The 27179-nt window shown below is 43.1% G+C and overlaps 1 protein-coding gene across 6 annotated transcripts in view; it reads left to right on the top strand.

Annotated features, from left to right (window-relative positions):
- DAW1 (dynein assembly factor with WD repeats 1) overlaps positions 1-27179 on the top strand; it is a 66850-nt gene that overhangs the window by 16210 nt on the left and 23461 nt on the right. For 3 of the 6 annotated variants that reach the window (XM_033229966.1, XM_033229968.1, XM_033229967.1), the window contains exons 3-8: positions 2384-2528; positions 3818-3876; positions 6336-6458; positions 13044-13143; positions 25717-25824; positions 26085-26162. In XM_033229966.1, the coding sequence (XP_033085857.1) occupies positions 2384-2528; positions 3818-3876; positions 6336-6458; positions 13044-13143; positions 25717-25824; positions 26085-26162 (613 nt within the window). The remainder of the gene's footprint in view (positions 1-2383; positions 2529-3817; positions 3877-6335; positions 6459-13043; positions 13144-25716; positions 25825-26084; positions 26163-27179) is intronic. The other 3 variants (XM_033229970.1, XM_033229969.1, XM_033229971.1) reach the window with 3 other exon arrangements.

Raw genomic sequence — 27179 nt, 5'->3', positions numbered from 1 at the left:
TAATCATAATCCCTAGACTTGATAGGCTTTTTGTCTAGTTTGAGAAACAACTTGTGCAACATAGGATATCACACAAGTGGTACAGATAAGCTTCTATATGAGAGAATAACCTCCAGCTAGACATTCCGCAAAACCACAGATTTTTATATTTTAAAAGTATGAATTATTAGGTGATTTCAAAAAGGACTTGTGGGCTCTGACTCCAGGCACTCAACACTTTGAAGGGCTTCATATTAGTTATAGTCACTCAATCGTGCTATGCTTTCCTGAGGAGATGTAAGGCGTTAGCCACTCATAAACATGACCTTTTGGTGATAGGAGAAAGTAAAGAAATGTCTCAAAAAAGTATGAATTTTATTTCTAGTTTTTGCAAGAATCTGGAAGTATTGTGCCTGTAAAAACACTGGCACCGTAGATGACATGCTGGAATTATTGCATGAAAATCCTACAGGGTTGGAGTGTTTAGGTTATCTGGTTCATTTGGATCTTGCAAGGAAATCTGTTTTTATATAAGTTATTGAAAACTTTTCAAAGGAGCATTTTTACCCTTTTAATTCTTATGAAATTAATTATCTTTTTGACGATGGAATATCTCAGGGTTTATCCAAGTCATTATTATGGACAGTCCCTGGTTCATTTTTGTTCAAAATATTCACTCTTACTCTGATAGATTATGTTTCTTGAGAGCTGGGATCGTATCTTTTACACACCCAGTGCTAAAGCAACAGTACCGACTCAATACATGTCAATTGAATGAGCAGGTTCCTAGCTCAGTGCCTTGCACAAAACTGGAGCTTAATGTTTGTTGATGGGGTGAAGAGGGGGATACTTATCAGGGGCCACATGCCTGGGAAGTGGATCCTGAGACAGAGGTGGGTGACTCAAAGGTTTATTGGGCAGTGACACTTGTGACAGTCCAGGGCATGAAGCAGAAGCAGTATCAGGCAGGAGGAGCCACCTGACCTCGATGAAGGAGGCAGGACAACAGAATCCCTGCCAATCTGGAGGAGCTCAGGAGCAAAACTTGCCGGCTAGAGGAATGCCTCACAGGGAGAAACGGCCAGGCTCTTGCTCCGCCCCTGCTCAGCGGTGGACGGAGAGCCACGAGAGAACAGGCAGCCCTGGCCTGGAATGCCAAGGTGCCTGAAAGAGCTGCAGCTAGAAGCTGTCAGGCAACAAAGCTCCAACCCTGACGCTGGGCCTGAGTTCTTTCTTAAAGGTGGGGGAACCTGCATAGTGCATCTTCTAGACACGTGTGTGACAGGACTTGTCACACAAATGGCTCTATTTTGGATGCTTCATGGTGTATATACATTGAAACCTTTTTTGACCGAATATTATTCTGTACCAGCAACATTTTCAGAATTTCTGTGAATTATTTGAATGCTAGAGGAAATTTGAATCTATCTGTATATTTTTCAGACCAGTTATCTTTCAGGGAAATAATATTTTAGTCCATAATAAATATTAATATTAGTCTTATGATTCTTTAAATTTATGGGTTAGGCATTTTTCTCTTTTCCTAAAAATATTTTAAATCAAATCTTTCTGAACCTCAGTTTCTTCGTCTCTAAAATAATTACGATAAAAGCATTACACTAGCAAATTGTTACAGGATTAAATAAGAGAACATGTGTAAAGTGAAAAGTATGATGCTGGGAACATTCAATACATGTTCATTCAAAACAGACAGGAAAGAAGGAAAAAGAGCTCATGTTCAGAACTAGTATGGACTAGGCCTTCCTAGGTGTCTTCATTCATTTTGTGCTGCTGTAACAAAAAAGACCTGAGATGGGATTATTTATTTCTCACAGTTCTGTCTGGGAAATCCAAGATCAAGGCCCCCACAGGTTTGGCGTCTGGTGAGGGCAGCACTCTGCCTCCAGGATGGCATCTTGATGCTGTGTCTTCACATGGCAGAGGGCAGAAGGGCAAAAGCGATGAACTCTCTCTGTCAAGCCTTGTTATCAGGGCATCTAATCCCATTCGGGAGGGCTCCACCATTGTGACTTAATTACCTATTCAGGCCCCACCTCTTAATGCTGTGACATTGGTGAACATGTTTCAGCATGAATTTTAAAGGGGACGCAAACATTCAAACCACAACACCAGGTGAGAACATTAGACTCTTGGCACAGCCTCCATGAAACAAGCTTTAGCTTTGGAAAAATGTGTTTTAGAAATTCCAAGCTTCTTGCTTTCCTGCCATCATCTATTTACTGACTTATGTGATCCCCCCCCAATATCTCTTGGGAAAGATAATGATGTTTTTGACATTTTATAAGTGTGCTTCATGAAACAATACAATCAATTCTTCATGTAATAAAGATATATGCAAATTTTGACATAAAATAAAATAAACGTTTTTTTGGGTGAATTTCAGTACTGATGTCAGTGCTTTAGTAGAAGAAATCCAGAAGGCAGAACCTCTCATCACAGCTGCACAAACAGAGCAAGTCAAACTTTTGATACACAGGTTACAAGAGAAACTTGGCCAGCACAGCAATCATACATTCTATCTTTTTAAGGTAATGGATTTACAAAAATATCATAGAAGAATTTCAGTGAAATGATTGATACTTTATTTATTTTTCTTTCCCTAAAAATATTTTTTCCATGAAAAATGCATGTCAGTGTGTGACTGTAGTGCCTCACATGTTTGCTAAGATTGTCCCAATAATTATTTGTTAAATGAACGAGTGAAATCCAAAACACTTATTTCTTGAGAGGTTAAATAAAGATATCAGCTCCTCACATAAGGATAAATTTAAAGGGTTAGTATTATTAAGATAGTTTTAAGTTCTGGAATAAGTAAAGCTTTTTTCTAGTTAAAGTAACATTAAGAAGTTGTGTTTTATGACAAATCAACATTTCATATTTTCTGCCTTCATGTGAACTAAACCATATTTCAGTAAATTATTTATTTGTATGACATATAGTTTTAATGTGATGTAAATATGCTTTTTAAATAGTTTTTTTGATGATTAAATATAGCAAATATAGTCATTTAGTACTTCAAGAAAAGCTTTTAATTTTCCTTTGTCATTATCTTAGAATTACTTTGTATTACACTGCTTTTATCTTTTATGATTTAAATATAATTATGATAATAAAATATAATTATTAGTTATATACTCACCTGATACAAACTATCTAGGCATTTGTTTCTGGAAGAGGATGTTATAGTCTTGTAACATTTCTTTGTCCAGCAGGTGGCACTGTTTAATTTCAAATATGAGCTATATAACAAGCATGTCTCATAATTTATTCTCCAAAGGGAATATTTTTGATAGTGAAGGTACATGCTATTAATAGTTATATTTGGATAACAGACATAACTTGGACTGTCCCAGCCCAGCCAATCACTCTTAATAGACTGTCCAATCTATATATATGCGTTCAACAAATATTCATGTAACATTCACTGTGTGAATGTTAGATGTTGTAGGGATTGAAAGATAAAGAAGACATATTCTGACTCTAAAGGAGCTTCAGGATTCATAAAGTAATAATACATTGTCAAATCTTTATTGAAACATATTTAGTGTATTGCCTATATACCCAGTCTATACATATGTACAAACTATGTGCCATATGTAAAAGAAAATGTTACCAATTAGTGCTATCAATAAGATACTACATAGCACTAATTGGTAACACTTAGTGGTGTCAATAAGATGCCACATAGTACTGTCTAAAGGTAAATCTGATGTATAATTAAGACAAAATTGAATGTCTTCATTGGTTTGAAGTTATAACCAACAAATTACATTTAATTTGGCTTGAGTCTAAAAAATGGTGTTTTCTTTCACTGAAGGTTCTCAAAGCACATATATTGCCACTGACTAATGTTGCACTTAACAAATCGGGCTCATGGTAAGATTCTCTTTTTATATCTAATTTTTAGCAATGAAACAAATTTCTGTGTTTATCAAAGATTCCAGTTTGCTAAGTACATAATATATTCATTTTTCTGATTTCAGTACCCTCTTGGATATTGAGGAGAAATATAAGCCCTTTTTCCCACTATTCTAATCTGAGTTTTCTGTCATATTCATGCCACAGTGAATGGGAGGCATATTGGGTTCTCAGCAAATGTGGCTTGTGAAGAACTCAACTCAGGAATGAGTCGGGCAGGGTGGCCTCATATCTAACTTGATTGGCTGTGATCAGTCTATTCAGAGCAGGCGTTTTCCATCTAGGTCAGTGATTTGGGGTATGGTGAACAGTAGCTTCAAGTCTCTATTGAGAGCATGGCTGTGATCAGCTTGGGAGCTGACGTGCTAGGTAGCAGAGACGAGGGAGAAGCCTCCTCTTGACCTATAGACATAAAATAAACACAAAATAGACATACAATAAGCAGTTTGCTAGGGCTTCCATAATAAAGTAGCACAAACTGAGTGGCTTACACAACCAAAATTTATTGTGTCACAGTTGTGGAGGTTAGAGGTCAGAGGTCAAGGTGTCATCAGGGTCAGTTCCTTCTGAGGCCATGGGAAAGAAGCTGTTCCACAGTTCCTGTAGCTTCTGGTGGTTTGCTGGCCATCTTTGATGTGGAGAAGCATCACCTTGAGCTCTGCTCTCATCTTCACGTGGTTTTCCTTGTGCGTGTCTGTGTCTATATGGCCTGTTCTTATATGGACATATTGAATTAGGGCCCACCCTACTGCGGCATGATCTCATCCTAATTTAACGAACTCTTTTATTTTTTTAGAGGGAGTTTCACTCTTGTTGCTTAGGCTGGAGTGCAATGGCGTGATCTTGGTTCACTGCAACCTCCAGCTGCCAGGTTCAAGCGCTTCTCTTGCCTCAGCCTCCTGAGTAGCTGGGATTACAGGAGCCTGCCACCACACCCAGCTAATTTCTTGTATTTTTAGCAGAGACAGGGTTTCTCCATGTTGGTCAGGCTGGTCTCGAACACCTGACCTCAGGTGATCTGCCTGCCTTGGCCTCCCAAAGCACTGGGATTCCACTGCGCCCGGCCCTAACTTAACTGTTAATAATTATATCTGCAATGACCTTATTTCCAAATAAATTCATATTCTAAGGTTCTGGGGGATTAGGACTTCAACATATAAATTTAGAGGGCTTATATTTCAACCCATAAAAGTATCTATAGTATATATGTGTATAGTTGCAAATGTGAGTTTGCATCTATCCAAAGGTAGAGAAAGTCTGTGGGAGAAGATGGTAGAAGGAAAATACCTAGGAGAAATCAAAGATACCTTGTCTTGTCAACCTGCCTGTTTAGTTGAGTTTTGCTATTAGACTTTTCTTCACCTTTTATTGTTACCACTTGACATTCAGACTGGCTTTTCAATTTTGTGGATTGTTTTCTGTGCTGGGGAAATATATTTTTGTTATACTTTTGAGGCAATATTTTGATTTCAGAGATATTTTAAAAAGAAAGTCTCTTTCCTAATTGAATGTTGAAGGAATGATTAAGATGCTGCTATTTTACATTATGCTCGGCTCACTATTCCTGTAGGAGAATGTTAAAGGAACCGTTCATTTGTTTATTAAATAGAATATAGGCTGAGTGTGGTGGTGCACACCTGTAATCCCAGCACTTTGGGAGGCCAAGGAGGCAGATCACGAGGTCAGGAGTTGGAGACCAGCCTGGCCAACATGGTGAAACCCCATCTCTACTAAAAATAAAGATAAAAATTAGACAGACGTGGTGGTGCATCTCTAATCCCAGCTATTCAGGAGGCTGAGGCAGGAGAATTGCTTGAGCTTGGGAGGCAGAGGTTGCAGTGAGCTGAGATTGCACCACTGCACTCCAGCCTGGGTGACAGAGCAAGACTCTGTCTCGGGGTGGGGTGGGGGTGGGGCTGGAACAACGGAATATATCACAATTTAGATATTGTTCTCAATTTAACTTTTTATTCTGCACACATGATTTCCATTGTAAAAAGCATAATAGGCCAGGCGTGGTGTGTCACACCTGTAACCCCAGCACTTTGGGAGGCTGAGACAGGCAGGTCACCTGAGGTCAGTAGTTTAAGACCAGCCTGACCAACATGGTGAAACCCCATCTCTACTAAAAACAGACACAAAAATATAGCCAGGCACGGTGGCGGGTACCTGTCATCCCAGCTACTCAGGAGGCTGAGGCAGGAGAATCGCTTGAACCTGGGAGGCAAAAGTTGCAGTGAGCCGAGATCATGCCATTGCACTCTAGCCTGGGTGACAGAGCGAGACTCCCTCTCAAACAAACAAACAGACAAAAAAACAGCATACTAAATAGAGTTATTATCCTGCAGGTAAAACATGAAGTGTTTATTAACACACTGCCATTCTTCCTTGCAACACGTTTATATTCCTTGTGTTAGCTTTATCACAGGAAGCTACGATCGGACGTGCAAGCTCTGGGACACTGCGTCTGGAGAGGAGCTGAACACCCTGGAGGGCCACAGGAATGTGGTTTATGCCATGGCATTCAACAATCCTTACGGGTGTGTTCATCCTTTCACGTATTTGTTCATTAATTCATTTATTCATCCCTCCATCTGCTTGGGGAGAAAGGGAAGCAGACAAGAGGTCTAAACTGACTGAGTGCTTGGTATGTGCTTTGGAAGCCTTTTAAATACCTCCTTCAATGCTTAAAGGGGTTTTTGGGTTACCTATCACTATCCTCATACAGAATACAAGGTTTAAGTCCAGGCGCGGTGGCTCTCGCCTGTAATCCCAGTACTTTGGGAGGCCGAGGCAGTGGGTCACTTGAGCTCAGGAGTTTGAGACCAGCCTGGCCAACATGGTGAAACCCCATCTCTACTAAAAATTCAAAAATTAGCTGGGCTAATATATGTACTGTATGATGGCGGGTGCCTGTAGTCCCAGCTACTCGGGAGGCTGAGGCAGGAGAATCACTTGAACCCAGGAGGTGGAGGTTGCAGTGAGCTGAGATTACACCATTGCACTCCAGCCTGGGCAACAGAGTGAGACTCTGGCAAAAAAAGAAAAAAGAAAAAAAAAAGAATACAAGGTTCAAGTATGCTTCCAAGGATCGCATGGTAGTAAAGAGGAGAGCTGGAGTTCATGCTCAGGCAAGACTTGACTCTCCACCCTTGGAAGTTCCAACAGGCAGTGCATGTTGATGTTCACAGCTCTGGGCTGGTGCCTCTGGGGGAATGTGACATATACACACAGCATGGTTTACTTCATTTAGAAGTTAATTTACAGTCTTGCCAGGCAGGAAAAAAATGTGTGTGGCAACATGCCAACATGCTAAATAACAGTACCAAGTACAACAGAAGTATTTTTAAGCCAACCTCTAGGTAATTGACAGGAGATTACCCAGTGTCCTCTATTCTTCCTCACGACACACTGCTGATTCCCAGGGCACCCTGAGCATCTGTAGCAATGAAGATACCCACTGGAATGGGCATTCTCCTCCCACTGGTTAGGTTCTAAACTGATCAAGAGTTAGTTGTATTTGTCGACCAATGTGCTTATGTTGGTTGTGCTTTCAATTGTAATTGTGTAACGTAACGTGTAATTTAACTAAATATTACATAAACTAATAAAATATGAGTGGAAAAGAAACCTGGTCTTTTCTAGGGAAGCATAGATAAGGCAAATCTTTGAAAAATTGTTTCACAACTAAATGAAGTTGTGGATGAGATCAATGTTCAATTGGAAAGCATACTGTCAAAATCTAGAAAAATTCTGCACTCAGATTGCTCTGCATGTATGTTTAAGTTCTTTAAGTTCTCATTCCATTTGCAAGAAAAGAAAACTAGATATTGGCTGGGCGCGGTGGCTCAAGCCTGTAATCCCAGCACTTTGGGAGGCCGAGACGGGCGGATCACGAGGTCAGGAGATTGAGACCATCCTGGCTAACACGGTGAAACCCCGTCTCTACTAAAAAAAAAATACAAAAAGCTAGCCGGGCGAGGTGGCGGGCGCCTGTAGTCCCAGCTACTCAGGAGGCTGAGGCAGGAGAATGGCGTGAACCCGGGAGGCGGAGCTTGCAGTGAGCAGAGATCCGGCCACTACTGCACTCCAGCCTGGGTGACAGAGCGAGACTCCGTCTCAAAAAAAAAAAAAAAAAAAGAAAGAAAGAAAACTAGATATTGTAGAGGTTTGATAACATTTCTGAAAGACAAATGGTGAACTCCACTTAGCTGACACATAATCAAAGAAAGACAGTGCCCTCTTGTGAAAAGATTGGCAAACAAATATATATTTATATCTAGTGGAGTATACATTTTTTAGACAAGCATGTATTTTCATGATTGCACATGCTAAATGAATGTTTCCATAGATAAAGCTGGTTCTATAAATGTGGCTCATTTACTCTAGTGTTATGATGACTAGAACAAAACAGTAAATGATTTAACAATTAAGAGAAGAGATCACTGTGATTTCTCCTGGTGAGAGTCTTTAGAGATGGTGTGAGCCGAAAGCGGAAGCCAGAAGGATGAAGGTGGTGAGCAGTGGAGAGGACACACGGAGCAAAGAGACCTCAGCAGCTCAGTGTTTCAAGGAGGAGATTCATCAGGCACACTCAGTGGCCAGTCTCTGCAGTGAGCACTTCATGTTGAGAAACAGAAGTGTGTGAGGTCGGAGCATTCAGTGGAGTTTAAACTCTGTCCTGTAGGACTGAGTTGCCATCAAGGGTTTAGGAACAAAAAGTGGAACAATGAAAGTGATGTTTTAAATAGAAGGATAGCTCTGGCAGAGAGAAGAGGTCAGAGGGTTTGGATGTGAGAAGAAATAGAACACCAGGAGGTCATTTAGGATGCAGACGCGACAATACACTCGTAATAAAGTAATACACTCATTGCCTGGGTAGGGGCGGAAAGAATAGAGGAATTTCATAAAAATTTGATACACTTAGAATAGACATTTTATACTATAGTTTAAAAATTTGATATCTAGGTTGCCCATATAATATCTGTAAAAAATGTAATACCCTTTCAAAAGATGTTAATTGTGATGGCAGCAAACTTAAATTGGTACATTAAAATGATTAAACATTCCAATTAAGTTTTAGAAAGTTTAACTTTGATCTGTGCATTTTTATATTCCAGAGAATGACAGTTTTTATAATACCTTATTACACCAGCTTATGAAAAGATAAAGATTTTATTGAAATTATAAATGACACTATTTTACTTCTGGTATAATTCCTATTTTCATTGCAATGCTATTTAAAGGATATTCTCTGTAACATAACGCCATATCCTTTAACAGTCTACTTAACAAACGTGACGTGTTTGGGTGTCTATCTGAGAGTGATGTTTTCTCTTGTTGGAGAGGTGAGGGATACTTTTTGACCCTTCGACTGAATTCTACCGAGAGCCCCTGATGAAAACCCCCTCATCCAATCAGTTATCCTCGCCTGATGATTCATGTATGCATGAATGCAGTGTTTCTCATTGCACTTTGGGGTCACTGGGGTTTTGGTAGCATGAATTCAACACAATCACCAAAGAATAAGAGGGAGGGAGTGTGTGTGTGTGTGTGTGTGTGTATGTGTATTAGAGAGAGAGAGATTAAAAAAAACTTCAACCAAATTTACTGTGTATCTGCTTTATACCTTAGGGCAGGTGTAAGCTTTGATTCAATACAGTAATTCTCAAACACATTGACATGAGAGATATTGTTGTGGGAAGTCAGGGACCCCGAACGGAGGGACTGGCTGAAGCCGTGGCAGAACATAAATTGTGAAGATTTCATGGACGTTTATTAGTTCCCCAAATTAATACTTTTATAATTTCTTACACCTGTCTTTACTGTAATCTCTGAACATACATTGTGAAGATTTCATGGACACTTATCACTTCCCCAATGAATATCCTTGTGATTTCCTATGCCTGTCTTTACTTTAATCTCTTAATCTCATCATTTTCTTTGTAAACTGAGGAGGATGAATGTTGCCTCAGGACCTTGTAATTATGTCAACTGCACAAATTGTTTGTAGAGCATGTGTGTTTGAATATGAAATCTGGATATCTTTAAAAAAGAACAGGATAACAGTGATGTTCAGGGAACAAGAGAGGTAACTTTGAACTGGCCAATGGTGAGCCGGACAGAAACAGAGCTATATTCCTCCTCTTTCATAAGCAAATAGAAGAAATATCGCTGAATTCTTTTTCTCAGCAAGGAACATCCCTGAGAAAGAGAATGCACCCTGAAGGTAGGCTTATAGCCCCTTTTTAAGGTGTCCCGTCTTTTATGGTCGAAGCCGGTGGGATGAAATAACCCTGGTCTCCTATAGTGCTCCCAGGCTTACTAGGATGGAAAAATTCCCACCTAATAAATTTTGGTCAGACAGGTTATCCGCTCTCAAACCCTGTTTCCTGATAAGATGTTATCAATGACAATGCATGCCCGAAACTTCATTAGCAATTTTAATTTCACCTCATCTGGTGGTCCTGTGATCTCACCCTGCCTCCATTTGCTTTGTGATATTTTCTTACCTTGTGAAGTATGTGATCTCTGTGACCCACACCCTACTTGTGCACTCCCTCCCGTTTTGAAAATTGCTAATAAAAACTTGCTGGTTTTATGGCTTGGGGAACATCACGGATCCTGCCGACATGTGATGTCTCCCCCGGACACCCAGCTTTAAATTTCTCTCCCTTGTGCTCTTTCCCTTTATTTCTCAACCCAGCTGAGACACTTAGGAAATAGCAAAGAACCCACGTTAAACATTGGGAGCAGGTACTCCCAAAAAGATATCTTCTATAACGTGGTGTCATGTGGATATAGAGAACAGTTTGTGATAGAATAGATATCAGTCAAGAAACAACAACTCCAGACTCATATGTTTGAGGGGCAGGAAGCGTGAAAAAAAATTGAGAGAACTGATAAAGAATGTACATAATGAGACCTCATCTCTCCAAAAAAATAAAAAATATTAGCCAAGCATGGTGACATGTACCTGTAGTCCCAGCTACTCAGGTGGGAGGATTGCTTGAGCTCTGGAGGTTGAGGTTGCAGTGAGCTGAGATTGCACCACTGAATTCTAGCTTGGGCAACAGAATAAAATTCTGTCTCAAAAAAAGAAAAAAAAAAAAGTGCAAGGCCTTGAGCTTATCTTGAGCACATATTGGAAGACATCAGCAGCTGAAGTAAAATGCCCTGGGCTGGATGCCAGAGGAGAAAGCCTGGTCAGATACGCTGTTAGGAAGCTTTGGGTGCGTGAGTGTTTGCCAATATAAGCTGCCCTTCAATCATTGACAAAGAGGGTGCCACTTTGCTTTAGTCTGAGAGATCACGTAGACACTACAGAAATATGGGTGTCCTGGGACAAGGGAGAGAATCAAGGCATCTGGATAAATATAAATTTCTAGTCTGCTTTAGGATATATGTGTTGGGTGGTGAGATCTCTTACACTTTGGGAAAATGAGCTTGTGCTGTAAATGATAATCCAATTGAGTGAACACCTTGAAGAGCTGGTATAAAAGACAGATGTAAGCCAGGGTTAAAAGGAAAGGTTTTAGTTCCAAGATCAAAGGCCAAACAGGGTAATCTACTCTTGCTTGTTGGATGTTGATGACAGCCCTGCCCCTCAGTCAATATGAGAAGCCTCTTAGTTGAAAGTCACTGAAGTCTTTGTATTTCCTTTCTAAGCCCTCTTACAACTGGAATAATATAGGCATTATTTCCTTAGGAGGACAAGCACTGTCTAAATTCTCAAAACCTTATTAACCATATTTTTATTTATTTATTTATTTATTTTTATTTTTATTTATTTATTTATTTTTGAGGCGGAGTCTTGCTCTGTCGCCCAGGCTGGAGTGCAGTGGCCGGATCTCAGCTTACTGCAAGCTCCGCCTCCCAGGTTCCCGCCATTCTCCTGCCTCAGCCTCCCAAGTAGCTGGGACTACAGGCACCCGCCACCTCGCCCGGCTAGTTTTTTTGTATTTTTTAGTAGAGACGGGATTTCACTGTGTTTGCCAGGATGGTCTCGATCTCCTGACCTTGTGATCCGCCCGTCTCGGCCTCCCAAAGTGCTGGGATTACAGGCTTGATATTAACCATATTTTTAATGGGATTTATCTTTTTTCATTTTTCTTTTACATTCAATATTATTCTTTTCCATATACTTATTAACAGAATTTTTCTATGTTTACACAGTTCATACTATACGTTATTTATTTTAATTTGTAAGTAATTTTCTAAACTAAACCTTTTGCTACATTCATTAAACTCGTTTTAAAAATTGCTATAATCCCTGTAAACTGGTTCAACCATTGTGGAAAACAGTATGGCGATTCTTCAAGGACCTAGAACTAGAAATACCATATGACCCAGCCATCCCATTACTGGGTATATACCCAAAGGATTATAAATCATGCTGCTATAAAGACACAAGCATACGTGTGTTTACTGCGGCACTATTCACAATAGTAAAGACTTGGAATCAACCCAAATGTCCATCAGTGACAGACTGGATTGAGAAAATATGGCACATATACACCATGGAATACTATGCAGCCATAAAAAAGGATGAGTTTGTGTCCTTTGTAGGGACATGGATGCAGCTGGAAACCATCATTCTCAGCAAACTATCGCAAGAACAGAAAACCAACACCACATGTTCTCACTCATAGGTGGGAACTGAACAATGAGATCACTTGGACTCTGGAAGGGGAACATCACACACCAGGGCCTATTATGAGGAGGGGGCAGGGGGGAGGGATGGCATTGGGAGTTATACCTGATGTAAATGACGAGTTGATGGGTGCTGACGAGTTGATGGGTGCAGCACACCAACATGGCACAAGTATACATATATAACAAACCTGCATGTTGTGCACAAGTACCCTAGAACTTAAAGTATAATTTTAAAAAATTGTTATAATCCCAAACAAACATACCTATAACTTTGAAACCTTTGAAATTAAATGTGTAAATTGATACCACTCAAAAATTAGACTTTTATTATCCACTGAAACAAATTTAAGATTGCTTATAGCTTTAGAAGTGAAGTAAATTTTTTACTCATGTATTAACATCTCTTATCTTAGTTCAGTTATTATATAACGTGTCTTTTTTTAATATTCCACATTTCTTTTAAATCTTAGTGACAAAATTGCCACTGGGTCCTTTGATAAAACTTGCAAACTCTGGAGTGTAGAAACAGGAAAATGTTACCATACTTTCAGGGGTCATACAGCAGAAATTGTGAGTATATTTAACAATTTATTATTTTATTTTATGTTGCTGTTTCTTTTTAGGATTCTATTATAAAAGTAGTGGAGCCACTTTTATAATTAGTTTTCAAATTCTACCCCATGTTTTTAGTCTGCCTATATTTATATGGTGGTACCAATACAATTTAAAAATTACTCTAGTTAATATCTTGCAGATTCTATAAAGAATTGTATCCTGCATTGACTAAGTAGACACGTAATATGATACATTTATAAATATAATAACCAATCTTACTTTTTCTTTTTCATTGACTTTTCTTTAAAGTACTGACTCAATGAGGGTCAATTAAGTGATAAAAACAGTTTGTAATATAATTTTTAAACTACTATATGAAATATTTAGGCTGATTGTTCTCTGTGTATCATTAGAGCCCAAATTTGCATGAATAGTTTGATACTCGAAACAGTTTTCACTATCGGGAAGCCCTTTTCCTTGACCAATTCTGAGATGTATCTTATAACAATTAGTGCAATAATTGGCATTCCGTAAGAACAGATGATAGCTCTTAAAAATAAACAGGCTGCTGCTCCTGATGATTAGTAATACCTTAAATGTTTTTAATCAAAGATTTAAATACGGAAAAAATTGATCTGATTTTAACAAATCCCCAAGTTATGTTTTGGCCTGTTAGTGGGGGTCACCCCTTTCCCTCCATTTCTGGCCTTCATTAGGTAGAATGATTCTTTAGATATTTAACTCACTTCCCTTGTTGTACTTGAAGTTATTCTTAAGTGGATAATACCAAAAGAGAATCCACAAATAGAAGGTACCCAATGCAGTAGTGGTATAAAAATAATAGAGACTTTTAAGGGTGAAAGAGAGAAAAGGCTAAAGCAGGAAAGAAAATATAACCACTTCTCCCATCATTGTCAGCAGGGAAATATAGCTCAGTACTTTTTGAATTGAACAGAGACATAAAAAGAATGTGCTAATAACTATTATTAGATGAAGAGGGGAAATTGATAACAAAGAGTGACGGATCTTTTAACCTCAGTATTCACTGGAAGAAAAGATACCTGCTGTGAACCAGAAAAAGCAAACAAGAACATACAGGGGTGGAGGGAGGGAAAGCAAGCCACAGCGGTGACAGCTTTTGTGAGTAGTTGGTGACAGCCAATCTGCCAGCAGTGTTCAAGTTCTAGCACCCACTCCCACCCCTGGAACTGAGGAACAAGATACTTAGGACAGACTGTAGAATGCTTAGAAATATTTCCTGAGGATAAGGAAGTTACCTGTAGGTGGGAAAGGGTCCTGTATCCTGCTAATTTATGTACACCTTAAACAAAACAAGAACAAAAACAGTCTGCTTATTTTAGAAGTAAAATTCATTTACACTCATCCTAAACATTCATGGTGTATTAATCCACCAATAACTCATGCTCTGTTGAAGGTACTTTGCTAGTGACTGGGAATACGGCAGTGAAACGTAACTGATCCTTTGACAGCTCTTGCTGTTTGAGAGGCACTGTCCTAAGCCCCTTTATATAGACAGGTATTAGCTTAGTTGTGCCTCATAGCAACCCTAAGAGGAAGGTATTTCCCCATTTTACAGAGTAGGGTACTGAGGCATTGAAAGCTTAAGTAACTTGCCCAAAGTCAAAGAAAAACATAGTGCTGAGGAGTGGAAAAATACTGAATATCAGAGGTCAGAAAAGTCAGGAATATCCGAGGTCAGAAAAGTCAGGAAACTCCCCTTAATGCTAAAAACAACAAGGTTATCTGGAAAGTCCCTAGCAGGGCAAGTGGCCATTTGTGGTTTGGTCAAAGGGTGGGAAAGCGGCCATTTGTGGTTTGGTCAAAGGACGGGAACCAATGAACAACTGACTAATGTTTAACTTTAAATGTCAGCCAATTGTAAACCTACAACTGTACAAATCCCCAGTGACTCTGTAACTTGCTGTAACTCGTTTGTGTCTGACTATAAAAGACGGCTGAACACCGAGCTCGGGGTCTCTCCCTAGGATCTGATACCTAGCTGGAGGGAACCGAGTTCGAACTCGAAATAAAGCAATCCCTGCTGCTTGGCTTTGTCTCTGGACTCTGGTGGTTGCTTTTGGGTCATCGCGGGTCTGGGCATTACATCTTGGGGGCTCGTCTGGGATTGCCCCTAAGCCCACCAGACCCCAGGCCGACGGGTCATTGCAAAAGTGAGTAAGCCGGCTCTGTTTATATGTTGTCTGTCTGCCTCTGAATAATCCTGCGGGGTCTGTATATGAGACTGATCTAGTCCTGGCAGTTGCGCTATAGGACAGTCAGTGGAGGCCGGTGGGAGACGTCCTCCAGTCCTCATCTGGGGCTCTGTATTCTGTGGCCCATCTGCTTCTGGTCGGGTCCTAAGCCCGAGACGCGCTAGCGATCAATATATCTTGGTTGTTGGAAGTTATCTGTTGCTACTAATTTACCTTGATTTACAGGAGCTTCGGAGCCAGTCCTGTACCAGGCACTAATATCCCTTACCACCCATCGTCTATCAACAGGACTTCCTCGGAATGGGCAACTCCCAGACCACACCACTTTCTCTCCTTGTCAATAATTTTAAAGATGTGAGAGCAAGGGGACATGATCTCAGTATAGAACTTAAAAAGGGAAAATTAATAACCCTCTGCCACTCTGAGTGGCCCACCTTCGGCGTAGGCTGGCCAGCTGAGGGAACTCTCTGCCTCCCCATTATCCTCCAGGTAAAATCAAGGGTTTTCCTGCCAGGTCGTTCGGGACACCCAAATCAGATCCCCTACATTTTAGTCTGGCAAGATCTGGTGGAAAATCCGCCCCCGTGGCTAGCTCCCTTTCTGCTGACCTCTGAACCCTGTAAAACCCTAGTCGCGCAACCAACTGGGACCACCAAAAGACCAAAAACTCCAACTGCCCCCTTGCCCACTGTGTTGCCTGACAGCCAGGACCTCGCATCCTTGGAACCCCCGCCTTATCCTCCCCCTCCCGGACCCCATGCCCAAGCCCAACTGGCTGCACTCCCAGGAAGCCATGAGGGCCGAGAAGCAGCCGCAGCGCCAGGAGAAACTGAAAGTGAACATGGCTAGGGAGGGCCGGCAGGGCGAACGCGCGGGCGTGTCCAGCGTGGGGCAACTCTGCGAGTTCCCGATTCCACTGTAGTGCTCCCCTTAAGGGAAATAGGACCCCCTGATGACACAGGTAACCCTAGACTCCAGTATTGGCCATTCTCTACCAGTGACCTGTACAACTGGAAGACTCAGAATGCCCGGTTCTCTGATAACCCCAAGGACCTAACAGCCCTTCTAGTGTCATGTTCACTCATCAGCCCACCTGGGATGACTGCCAACAGCTCCTCCTCATTCTGTTCACAACGGAGGAACGGGAGAGAATCCAGGTAGAGGCTAGAAAGTTGGTTCCTGGAGATGACGGACAACCGACTGCAAACCCTGACCTCATTAATGCAGCATTTCCCTTGACCAGGCCAACGTGGGACTACAATACAGCAGAAGGTAGAGGAAAGCTACTCGTTTATCACCAGACTCTAATGGCGGGTCTCCGGGCTGCAGCTCGCAAGCCCACTAATTTGGCTAAGGTATATTCTGTTTTACAGGGAAAGACAGAAAGCCCTGCTGTTTATCTAGAAAGACTAATGGAAGCCTTTAGACAGTATACACCTATAGATCCAGAGGCACCTGAAAATCAGGCAGCAGTCATTATGTCCTTTGTCAACCAGGCGGCCCCAGATATTCAGAAAAAGCTACAAAAATTAGAAGATTTGGAGGGAAAACAGGTCCAGGACCTCCTTTGCATAGCACAGAGAGTTTATAACAACAGAGATGCTCCAGAGGAAAGACAAATTAGGGCCACTGAGAAAATGACCAAAGTCCTGGCGGCGGTCGTCCAAAAGAACAACCACCACCAGGAAGCACCCAATCCACGCGTGCCCCTAGGCGCAATCTGAGTAAAGACCAATGTGCATACTGTAAAGAAATTGGTCACTGGATAAAAGACTGCCCCAAAAAGAAACAGCGCCAGCCAGGCAAGGACAATGGCAGCCCAAATCTATGCCGATACTAGTTACCCAAGATACAGACTAGGGAGACGGGGTTCGGATCCCCTCCCCGAACCTAGGGTAACTTTACAAGTGGAGGGGTCCCCGGTCCAGTTCCTGGTCGATACCGGGGCACAACATTCGGTCTTAGTCAAGCCCTATGGAAAGTTATCTTCCAACTCCTCCTGGGTTCAAGGGGCCACAGGAACCAAGAAATATCCATGGACAACCCAGAGAGCAGTAAACTTGGGAACCGGGAAAGTGTCCCATAGCTTCCTGGTCATCCCTGACAGCCCTGTCCCCTGTTGGGGAGAGATCTGTTGACAACAATGGGGGCACAAATCCATTTTCAACCAGAAGGGCCCAAAGTGACTGACTCCCAAAACAGGCCACTATCTGTTCTTACCGTAACTCTAGAGGATGAGTACCGGCTTCACCAGGAGTTAACGCCTCCTAACCAAAATATAGACTCCTGGCTCCAGAACTTCCCGGGGGCTTGGGCAGAAACAGGAGGGCTAGGGCTAGCAAAGCACCCTCCCGCCATTTTTGTTGAGCTTAAGCCCAGGATGGACCCTGTTCGCGTGCGCCAATACCCAATGACCCTGGAAGCCAAAGAGGGAATTCTACCACACATCTGCCGACTCCTAGATCATGGTGTCCTACGCCCCTGCCACTCACCATGGAACACTCCACTGCTACCAATACAAAAACCCAACAGTAAAGAATATAGACCGGTACAAGACTTAAGAGAAGTCAATTAAAGGGTAATGGACATACACCCGACGGTGCCAAATCCATACACCCTCCTGAGTACCTTGAGTCCTGAAAATCAATGGTATACTGTGCTAGACCTAAAAGATGCTTTTTTTTAGCCTGCCTTTAGCCCCTAAAAGCCAGGAAATTTTTGCCTTTGAGTGGACAGACTCTGAGAGAGGCATAAGTGGCCAACTGACGTGGACCAGACTGCCACAAGGATTCAAAAACTCCCCAACTCTGTTTGATGAAGCCCTCCACGAAGACTTGGGTGAGTACCGATGCCAACACTCCAGTATAACTCTCTTGCAGTATGTTGATGATCTCTTAATAGCGGCAACGTCCCCAGAGGCCTGCATCCAAGGAACCAAAGACCTCCTGAAAACCTTGGGAAACCTGGGTTATCGAGCCTCAGCTAAAAAGGCCCAGATCTGCAGGCCAGAGGTAACCTACTTGGGGTATCTACTTAGAGGCGGACAGCGCTGGCTAACAAATGCTCGAAAAGAGACTGTCCTACAGATCCCCAGACCGCAGTCAACATGACAGGTAAGAGAGTTCCTGGGATCTGCAGGGTTCTGCAGACTCTGGATACCTGGCTTCGCTGAACTGGCAAAACCCCTCTATCAGACTACCAAAGAGCAGCAGCCCTTCAATTGGACTGAAGAGGCTGAGCAAGCTTTCCAGCAAATCAAAACTGCTCTGCTCTCGGCCCCCGTGCTGGGTCTTCCGGATGTCTCTAAGCCTTTCCACTTATACGTGGACGAAAGCCGGGGCATAGCGAAAGCAGTATTAACTCAAAATTTAGGTCCCTGGTGCAGACCGGTTGCATACCTCTCAAAGAGACCGGACCTGGTAGCTGCAGGATGGCCTCCTTGCCTCCGGATGATTGCTGCAATGGCCCTGATGGTCAAAGACGCTAACAAACTGACCATGGGCCAAGAATTACAAGTCACCACCCCTCATGCTGTCGAAGGCATCCTCCGACAACCCCCCGACCGATGGCTCAGCAATGCTTGGCTTACCCATTATCAAGGGCTGTTGCTAAACCCCCTCAGAATAACATTTAAGCCCCCGACAACCCTAAACCCGGCATCGTTGCTGCCAGACCCAGACTTAAGTAAGCCGCTCCACAACTGCTGAAATACTAGCCCAGGTACATGGAGTCAGAGAAGACCTCCAGGACCGACCGCTGCCAGATGCAGATCTCACCTGGTTCACTGATGGAAGCAGCTTCGTTCACCAAGGACAGAGGTATGCGGGGGCGGCGGTAACCTCAGAGACTGAGATAATTTGGGCTGAGCCTTTACCTCCAGGAACATCGGCTCAAAAAGCTGAGTTAATAGCCTTGGCACAAGCCCTAAAACTAGGCAAAGAGTGTAAACTGACAGTATATACTGACAGCCGGTATGCATTTGCCACTGCCCACATACATGGGGCTATATACAGAGAGAGGGGGCTTCTCACAGCTGAAGGAAAAGACATTAAAAATAAAGAAGAAATCTTAAATCTTCTGGCTGCCCTTTGGGAACCCAGAAAGCTGGCTATCGTCCACTGTCTGGGACATCAAAAGGCCACTAACCCAGTCACTCGAGGAAACAACCTGGCTGACCAGACTGCAAAGGACGTGGCTAAAACCACTCCTCAGCTGCTGGCCCTCCAGCTGCCTGATCCCGGGCCCAGAGGGTTGCCCTTTCACCCAGAATACTCAGAAGAAGACCTCCAGTGGATAAGTAAACTCCCCGGAACACAGGTCAGTAATCAGTGGTGGAAAGAATCTAACAACAATACCATTCTCCCAGACAGGTTGGGGCAGCGAATAATAGCACAAATCCACTGAAGCACTCATCTGGGCCCACGACGGATGTTAGATTTGATTCAACACGCTGGACTAAAAATTAAAAATGCCCCTGAAAAAGTAGACGCCACGGTTAAAAACTGTGTAGTATGTCAACTCAATAACGCCAGTCACGGGACCCAGACCACGGGAAAAAGACACAGGGGAGATAGACCTGGTATATATTGGGAAATTGACTTTACTGAAATAAAGCCAGGAAAATATGGATACAAATATTTACTAGTTTTTATAGATACAGTCTCAGGATGGGCAGAAGCTTTTCCGACAAAGAAAGAAACTGCACAGATTGTGGCCAAAAAGATCCTAGAAGAAATCCTGCCCAGGTACGGCTTTCCAGTCATGATAGGGTCGGATAATGGGCCGGCCTTCACTGCAAAGGTAAGTCAGGGACTGGTTTCCATCCTTGGGGCTAATTGGAAACTACATTGTGCTTATCGACCCCAAAGCTCAGGTCAGGTAGAAAGAATGAATAGAACATTAAAAGAGACCCTAACTAAATTGACCATGGAGACTGGCGCTAACTGGGTAGTCCTCCTCCCCTATGCTCTGTTCCGGGCACGTAACTCTCCTTACAAACTAGGACTTACCCCTTATGAAATAATGTATGGCAAACCACCCCCTATCCTCCCTAACCTTAAAGACAATCTCCTCAAAGCTGACACAGATAATGGTCTTGAACTTTTGTTCTCCTTACAAGCCCTACAGAGAGTTCATGAGGAAGTCTGGCCCAAGCTAAAGAACTATATGAAGCTGGGCCTCCACCCATTCCACATCAATACAACCGGGAGACTGGGTCCTCGTCAAGCGCCACCGACAAGAAACCCTAGAACCCCGGTGGAAAGGACCATTCCAGGTGATCCTGACTACGCCTACGGCCCTCAAAGTGGAAGGCATCACCGCCTGGATTCATCACACCCACGCCAAGCCTATAGACCCACTCTCGGACCTTGTTACATCCTCGACGGGAGAGGCAGCAACCTGGACAGTTGACCGGACCAAAGAAAACCCTCTAAAACTTGTTCTATGCCGTCAGCAACCTAAACTGTAACTGTGACACCTACCTCCTTTATAACTCTTCTACTCTTATGGATACCTTGTGGGGAGACCCAGGCGAACCCGGCAACATCCCCTTTCGCTTGGTGTTTCTTCCTGACTGAGAACTGGACCAATTATGCTCAGACAGAACAAAAGGGCTATGTATTAGGCACTGCTGACTGTCCCCCTGGGGGCTGTAGCACTCCCATCCACCTAAATTTCACTGATTTTAAACACCAGCCAGGAAAAGCAGCACCGCAATTTGTTTCCTCTTTGACCAAACACTCTCTTATTGTAATAACTCATGGGTAGAACAAAGTGTCGGCTGTCCATATAGGTCCTGCAAAATTCACACTGTTAAAATCCTAAAAACTTCTGAGTCCCTATCCAGTCAAACGTGGCAGTCACACAATTTCTTTAAAACTACATCAGGCTACACCTGGGTTATCTGGGACCCCTGGAACCCCCGCTGGACTTCCCAGCAAAAAGGGGCTATGTACTTGACTTCAGGAACTACCTGGCCTAGTAGCCGTCTCTTTCTCTGGCATTCCCTTGTTCAGATCCAGACCACCCTACACGCGGCTATACAGAACCAGGAAAGGGAATTAAATGTCCAGCTTTCAACTTTAACTCCTACCCGCCCCTTTTCCTGGTTATCCCTATTAAGAGAAGGGTTAGAAATCGCAAACACCACTGGCCTAGGCAATCTCTCTGCATGCTTCTTCTGCGTGGCTCTAGGGCGACCGCCGTTAACTGCAGTTCCACTTCCAGGCCCGTCTAACGCTTCTCTCAGCGTAAACCCTAACAATAGCCACATACCACCCCTGATCCCTGACGTCCCCTTGTTCCTAAACCCTGGACAGACACAAGTTTCCTTTTGTTATTCAAATGCCGGCACTACCCTCTGTAATACAACTTCCACTCCCAACTCAACCCTCTTTGCCCCTCCTGGTTCTTTCTTCTGGTGCAATGGGACCCTATATAAGAACCTTTCCGCTCAGGCCACTATAACCCTACTGTGTCTCCCTGTCACGCTAGTCCCTCAACTAACCTTGCGCACCCCTGCAGAATTTTCTAGGTGGGACTCTGCCCCTTTCTCTAGACCAAAACGAGCTATATTCCTCCCCCTAGTAGCCGGAGTCTCATTCACCACGTCCTTAGTTGCTGCAGGACTAGCCGGGGGAGCTTTCTTATCAGCACTGCAAAACTCTCTCATCAATTCTCCATAGCTATGGAAGCTTCCGCTGAATCCCTTGCCTCATTGCAGAGACAATTGACTTCCCTTGCCCAAGTTACTTTACAAAACCGCCGTGCACTAGACCTGTTAATGGCCGAAAAAGGAGGGACCTGTCTTTTCCTCAGAGAAGATTGTTGTTTCTACATAAATGAATCTGGACTCGTAGAAACGCGAGTTCAACAGCTACATAAACTCAGCCTAGAATTGCAGAAACAACAATTCACCTCTGCTGCCAACAGCTGGTGGAATTCCTCCATGTACTCCCTTCTAGTGCCCCTCATAGGACCATTCATAAGTATGCTTCTCTTACTCACTATAGGAGCATGTATAATAAACAGATTAACAAACTTTGTAAAAGAAAGACTCAACACTGTCCAGCTTGTGGTCCTGAGAGCCCAGTACCAACCTGTACTCACCGAGACTTCCGAGTCAGACATATAAGACCCAAGATTGGCTCTCAAGATACTAGAGAGAGGGGGGAGTGAGGAGTGGAAAAATACTGAATATCAGAGGTCAGAAAAGTCAGGAATATCAGAGGTCAGAAAAGTCAGGAAACTCCCCTTAATGCTAAAAACAACAAGGTTATCTGGAAAGTCCCTAGCAGGGCAAGCGGCCGTTTGTGGTTTGGTCAAAGGGTGGGAACCAATGAACAACTGACTAATGTTTAACTTTAAATGTCAGCCAATTGTAAACCTACAACTGTACAAATCCCCAGTGACTCTGTAACTTGCTGTAACTCGTTTGTGTCTGACTATAAAAGACGGCTGAACACCGAGCTTGGGGTCTCTCCCTAGGATCTGATACCTAGCTGGAGGGAACTGAGTTCGAACTCGAAATAAAGCGATCCCTGCCGCTTGGCTTTGTCTCTGGACTCTGGTGGTTGCTTTTGGGTCATCGCGGGTCTGGGCATTACAGTGCATGTCCTTAGAGTGTGACCATTTTCCCACACTCCTTTAGATTTTGGGAAGTATTTTCTTTATCTATAATTCCTAGGGAGACATTCATCTTTTTCATAGTCAACATCCATCCAATAAATATTTATTAAATAATGACTATGTGTGGAGCCCTGGCCTACATGCTTAGGGTACCTGAGAGAATCAGACACAGTTCTTACAATTTAATAGAAGGAGTAAAAGCCTCAATGGGTAAGTTCAAAGATATGTTGTAAGGGTCAGAGTAGATGGGGATTTCAGTGTGGACACAGAGGGAGCCGTGCAGCCTCCTGAGCCAGGGAAAGGTGTTCAGGAAAGACTTTCCAGAGGGGTGGCGTGTGCATTCCAGGCAGAGCGAGCAGTCCTGGTAAATGCTGAGAAGTGGTATGTGCCTGAAACTCAGGTGGCTCTGTGTGATCAGAGCAGAACTTCCTGACCCTCCATGTGGTGCCATGTGCAGAATATGCAAATGTGGATTTGCAGCACACTGAGGGGAGCTGCCTGCTGTGCATGGCCAGAGGCGATGGGCAAGGATCCCTGCTGCTGCCCAGCTGCCTGGGTTAACAATGTCCATGCCTTAGCACACCTATAGCCCATTCAAATTCAGATCACAGGGTGTGAGCAATTAAAGTGGGAGAGGCAGGCAAGGGTCATATTATGCAGGAAGTTATATACTATGCTAAGGAATTGGATTTTATTTTGCAGGTAATGCCATACTGTTGAGACTTTTTGGCTAGGAGATGGTATGATCATCTGTGCTCTTTGGAAAGATTATTTTTGTGCAGTGTGAAAAAGAAATGGGAGGGTGGTAAGATCAACGTTATCAGCCAGTTGGGGATCTTGCTGCAATCCAAGTGAAAAATGATGAAGGCGTGTTGTAAAGATAGATGAAGAGAATGTGAGTAGAACCTGGTTACTAAGTAGTTATGAGGCATAAAAGAAAAGGGGAACCCAGGATGGATTCCCTGATTTTGTGCTTGCATGATGGGCAGTGCCATTCACCAATTCTGTGCATAAAAGAGGAGGAACAGGTTTGCATCGATATGACTTTTGTGTCTTAGATTGATATACGCTGCCTGTGTGATAGCCAAACAGAGGCATCCATTTAGCAGTTGGCTCTTTGGGGCTGGAACTGAGCAGTGAGGTCTGGGAAAGAGACTTGGATGCATGAGTCACTGGTATCTGAGTGGCAGTAGAAACCAATGAGCAATTGAAATTGCCCAGAGGAAAGGGTAGAGTGTGGAGAGGAGACTGACAGAATCTTGGGAGGATGGAGAAGAGAGAACTTCAAATTATACAAAAAGAAAAAAGAAAAACAAGAAGAAAGAGAGGGAAACTAGAGAACAAAGGAGTCAGTGCTGCAGATGTCAGGGAGGTTAAGTGGGATGACTGACCAAACCTGGATTGGACATTTAGCCAGAGTGGTTTCAGAAGAGTTGAAGAGTGAGCAGAAGATGGACAAAAATGATGGTAGACTATTTCCCAAGAAATTTGGTTGTAAAGGCAGAAGAAGGGTAGCTAAGAGGGGTACATAAGGTCAAGGGAGGATTTACTCAAACATATTTACAGGTCACTGAAAAGCATCTAGTCTAGAGGGAAGGAAAACTGGTGGGCACATCTCCCCTAGGTGTCCAGGGAAGGGGGTCTTAGAATAGGTGGAAGGATCCCTCTGCATCTGAGACTGAAGGGAAGGAAAGTAAGATTCAAGCGGGGAAGTTCCTACCTGACAGGAGAGTTTTTGTGGGGAAGTGGCAGGAGGCCAGCTTGTCTGTTGAGGGGGGGGTGAGAATGGAAGTAGAGGCAGGAGTGGGGAATGGGAGAATGTATGGAGCCAGAGGCATCTTAAACAAAGTAGGGAATGGTGCTGAGGACTCTGTTGAGGACAGAGGCATAAATGAGCAATATCAGTAACTTTCTGTGCAGTTCTCTTAAGCTATCTTGGCTGGGTGATGAGGCAGGGAGGCAGATGATTAGATAAAATCCTTGCCTGATAAAAGTTAATGTTAAGAGTTTGTACGAAAGGTGCATCAGATAGATAGGGACTAAGAGTGTCGAGGATACTGGCAGGAGTGGTGCTTCCAGGGTGTCAGTTGAATGGGGAGGATGGACCAGGAGAAAAGGCAGATGCCTCAATGAGATGAAAGATCTTCTAGGGGAGGGGAGTGGGAAGGGAAATTGTGACCCTGGATTGGTGAATTGGTGGTGAATCTTCTAGAGAAGATAATACCAAGGTCCATGGTGTGGCCATGGGAGAGACTACTAAAGAGTCGTCTGGGGCATGGGTCTGGGGGAAATGGATAGATTGCCCATGTGAAGGCCACCTAAGACTTGGCATTGAGACTACAAGCCAGTAGTCTCTTGATGAGTGAGGGGCCATGATTGGAAGGACTGTGGTGACAGCAGCAAGGAGAAGGAGAGCTAGATAGCACGGATCTTAAAGGAAGTGGGCTTCACTTTTGTTCTTGCTCTTCTGTGGTCTGGAAGTGGCGAAGGGAGCCAGTGCCCCTCCTAAGCCTGAGCTGGGTGCTGTGGGAGAACAAGCAGCCTCTTTTCAAGAGGAGGACTCTGAAGGACTCAACCTGGGGATAGCAGGTCACACATATGTGGTGTTTTGTACAAAGAATTAGGCTGAATCTGGTAAGGTAATTGCATCTGGAAAATTTTCTGTGTATAATGAACACCTTGAAACTCTATCTTCCTAAAATTTCTCCCATTTCATGTAATTTAGGTGTGTTTATCATTTAACCCTCAAAGCACATTGGTGGCGACTGGAAGTATGGACACAACAGCCAAATTGTGGAACATTCAGAATGGCGAGGAAGTTTGCACCTTAAGAGTATGTCAATAATGTTAATCAGCCTGTTATTTGTGTTAATTCTTATTTGTGTTTTTGTTACAAAATGAGCTCTAAGTTGTTGAGTTGCTGGTTTTCATACTGTAGTGGTGAAAGAGTATTCCCACTGGTTTCCTGGCTATTCCAAAAGACCTGGGTGGAGGTGCTGGGAAAGTCCAAGGAGCTTTTTATTTTGACTAACTTTAGTCTGCAAAACACATTAACTATAGCTTAGAACCCATCACCATCTCTCTGGCTAAAAGGAAAGCAGGTGGAGGCTGGCACTTTTGGAAGAGGCAGAACTGGAGAACCATGCCAAGAGAATCTTTAAAGCAATGACTGTGAGCACACTCTCCTCTGCCCGCTGCTCTTTGAACCATCCTTATCACAAAGTCTGAAATGAGAGAGGGGCAAGTGACCAGAGGGAGAAGGTCAAAGGGCTCTGCCCACAGAGTGAGTGCTGGTGGGGTGTGCTGCGCCCAGCACCTCCCTGCGACCTGCCACCCTCCCCTTCCTCCCACCTTCCCCTTCCTCCCACCCTCCCCTTTCTCCCAAGCCAGCCCAAGTCACCGCAACAAAAATAGGGTGACCCTATGTTGTACTCAGTGGGAACAGCTGGATGGGAAATTCAGTTTCCTTGTCCTTTCAAAACTGTAAATACATTTTTAAAAAGATGATTCGTTTCCTCAGAAAGCTTTTTCTAAGAAAGTTGAAACATGGACTGAGAAAGAAAAAATTCACCATTTAAAAGTAACAGTAATGGCTTTTCTTTCTTAAATCTGAGAATCTAGCATTATTAGTGTAAGTATACTCTTTCTGTTCTCAGTTCTTTTTTTTTTTTAAACAACAACAACATTACTATCTCTTCTTTCAGGCAAATGTGCAGGGAAAGGCCCCATTAATGCTGCACTTTCAACTAAAATGACTCCTTTTACAGACTGCCTAAGAGCACTCGAAGGGAGGGGTCCTGCGTGGCACACCTATCTGCGCCAGAGTGCATTTGTTTTGCGTACTTAGAATTCTAATATTCAACTACATGTTTTTGTCCTTTGAAATCAATCAGAAATATCCAGTTATAAATCAACTTCTCTATTTCTTTGTATTATTTAAAAATATAATTATGTGAATTTACTAAAATAGTGAAGGAATCAAGGGCTATACGTACTCCACCCAGGATCCCCTTACCAGAGTTCCAGAATCTGCTGTAGAGAGGGGTTTCTTCCCATTGTCTCACAGTTTGATGCACTAACACTAGACAGTAACGAGCTGAAAGTCAGGCCAAAGGCAGGAATTTATCAATCGATTTCATGTCAAGTTATCCTAATAATTTCCTTTTTAAAAGTAATTAGTTTTATTTC

Source organism: Trachypithecus francoisi, unplaced genomic scaffold, assembly GCF_009764315.1.
Source record: "Trachypithecus francoisi isolate TF-2019V2 unplaced genomic scaffold, Tfra_2.0 Lachesis_group13, whole genome shotgun sequence".
In the NCBI taxonomy this organism is placed as follows: domain Eukaryota; kingdom Metazoa; phylum Chordata; class Mammalia; order Primates; family Cercopithecidae; genus Trachypithecus; species Trachypithecus francoisi.
Note: the sequence above shows the minus strand (reverse complement) of the source record. Positions and strands in the feature narration are given on the sequence as shown.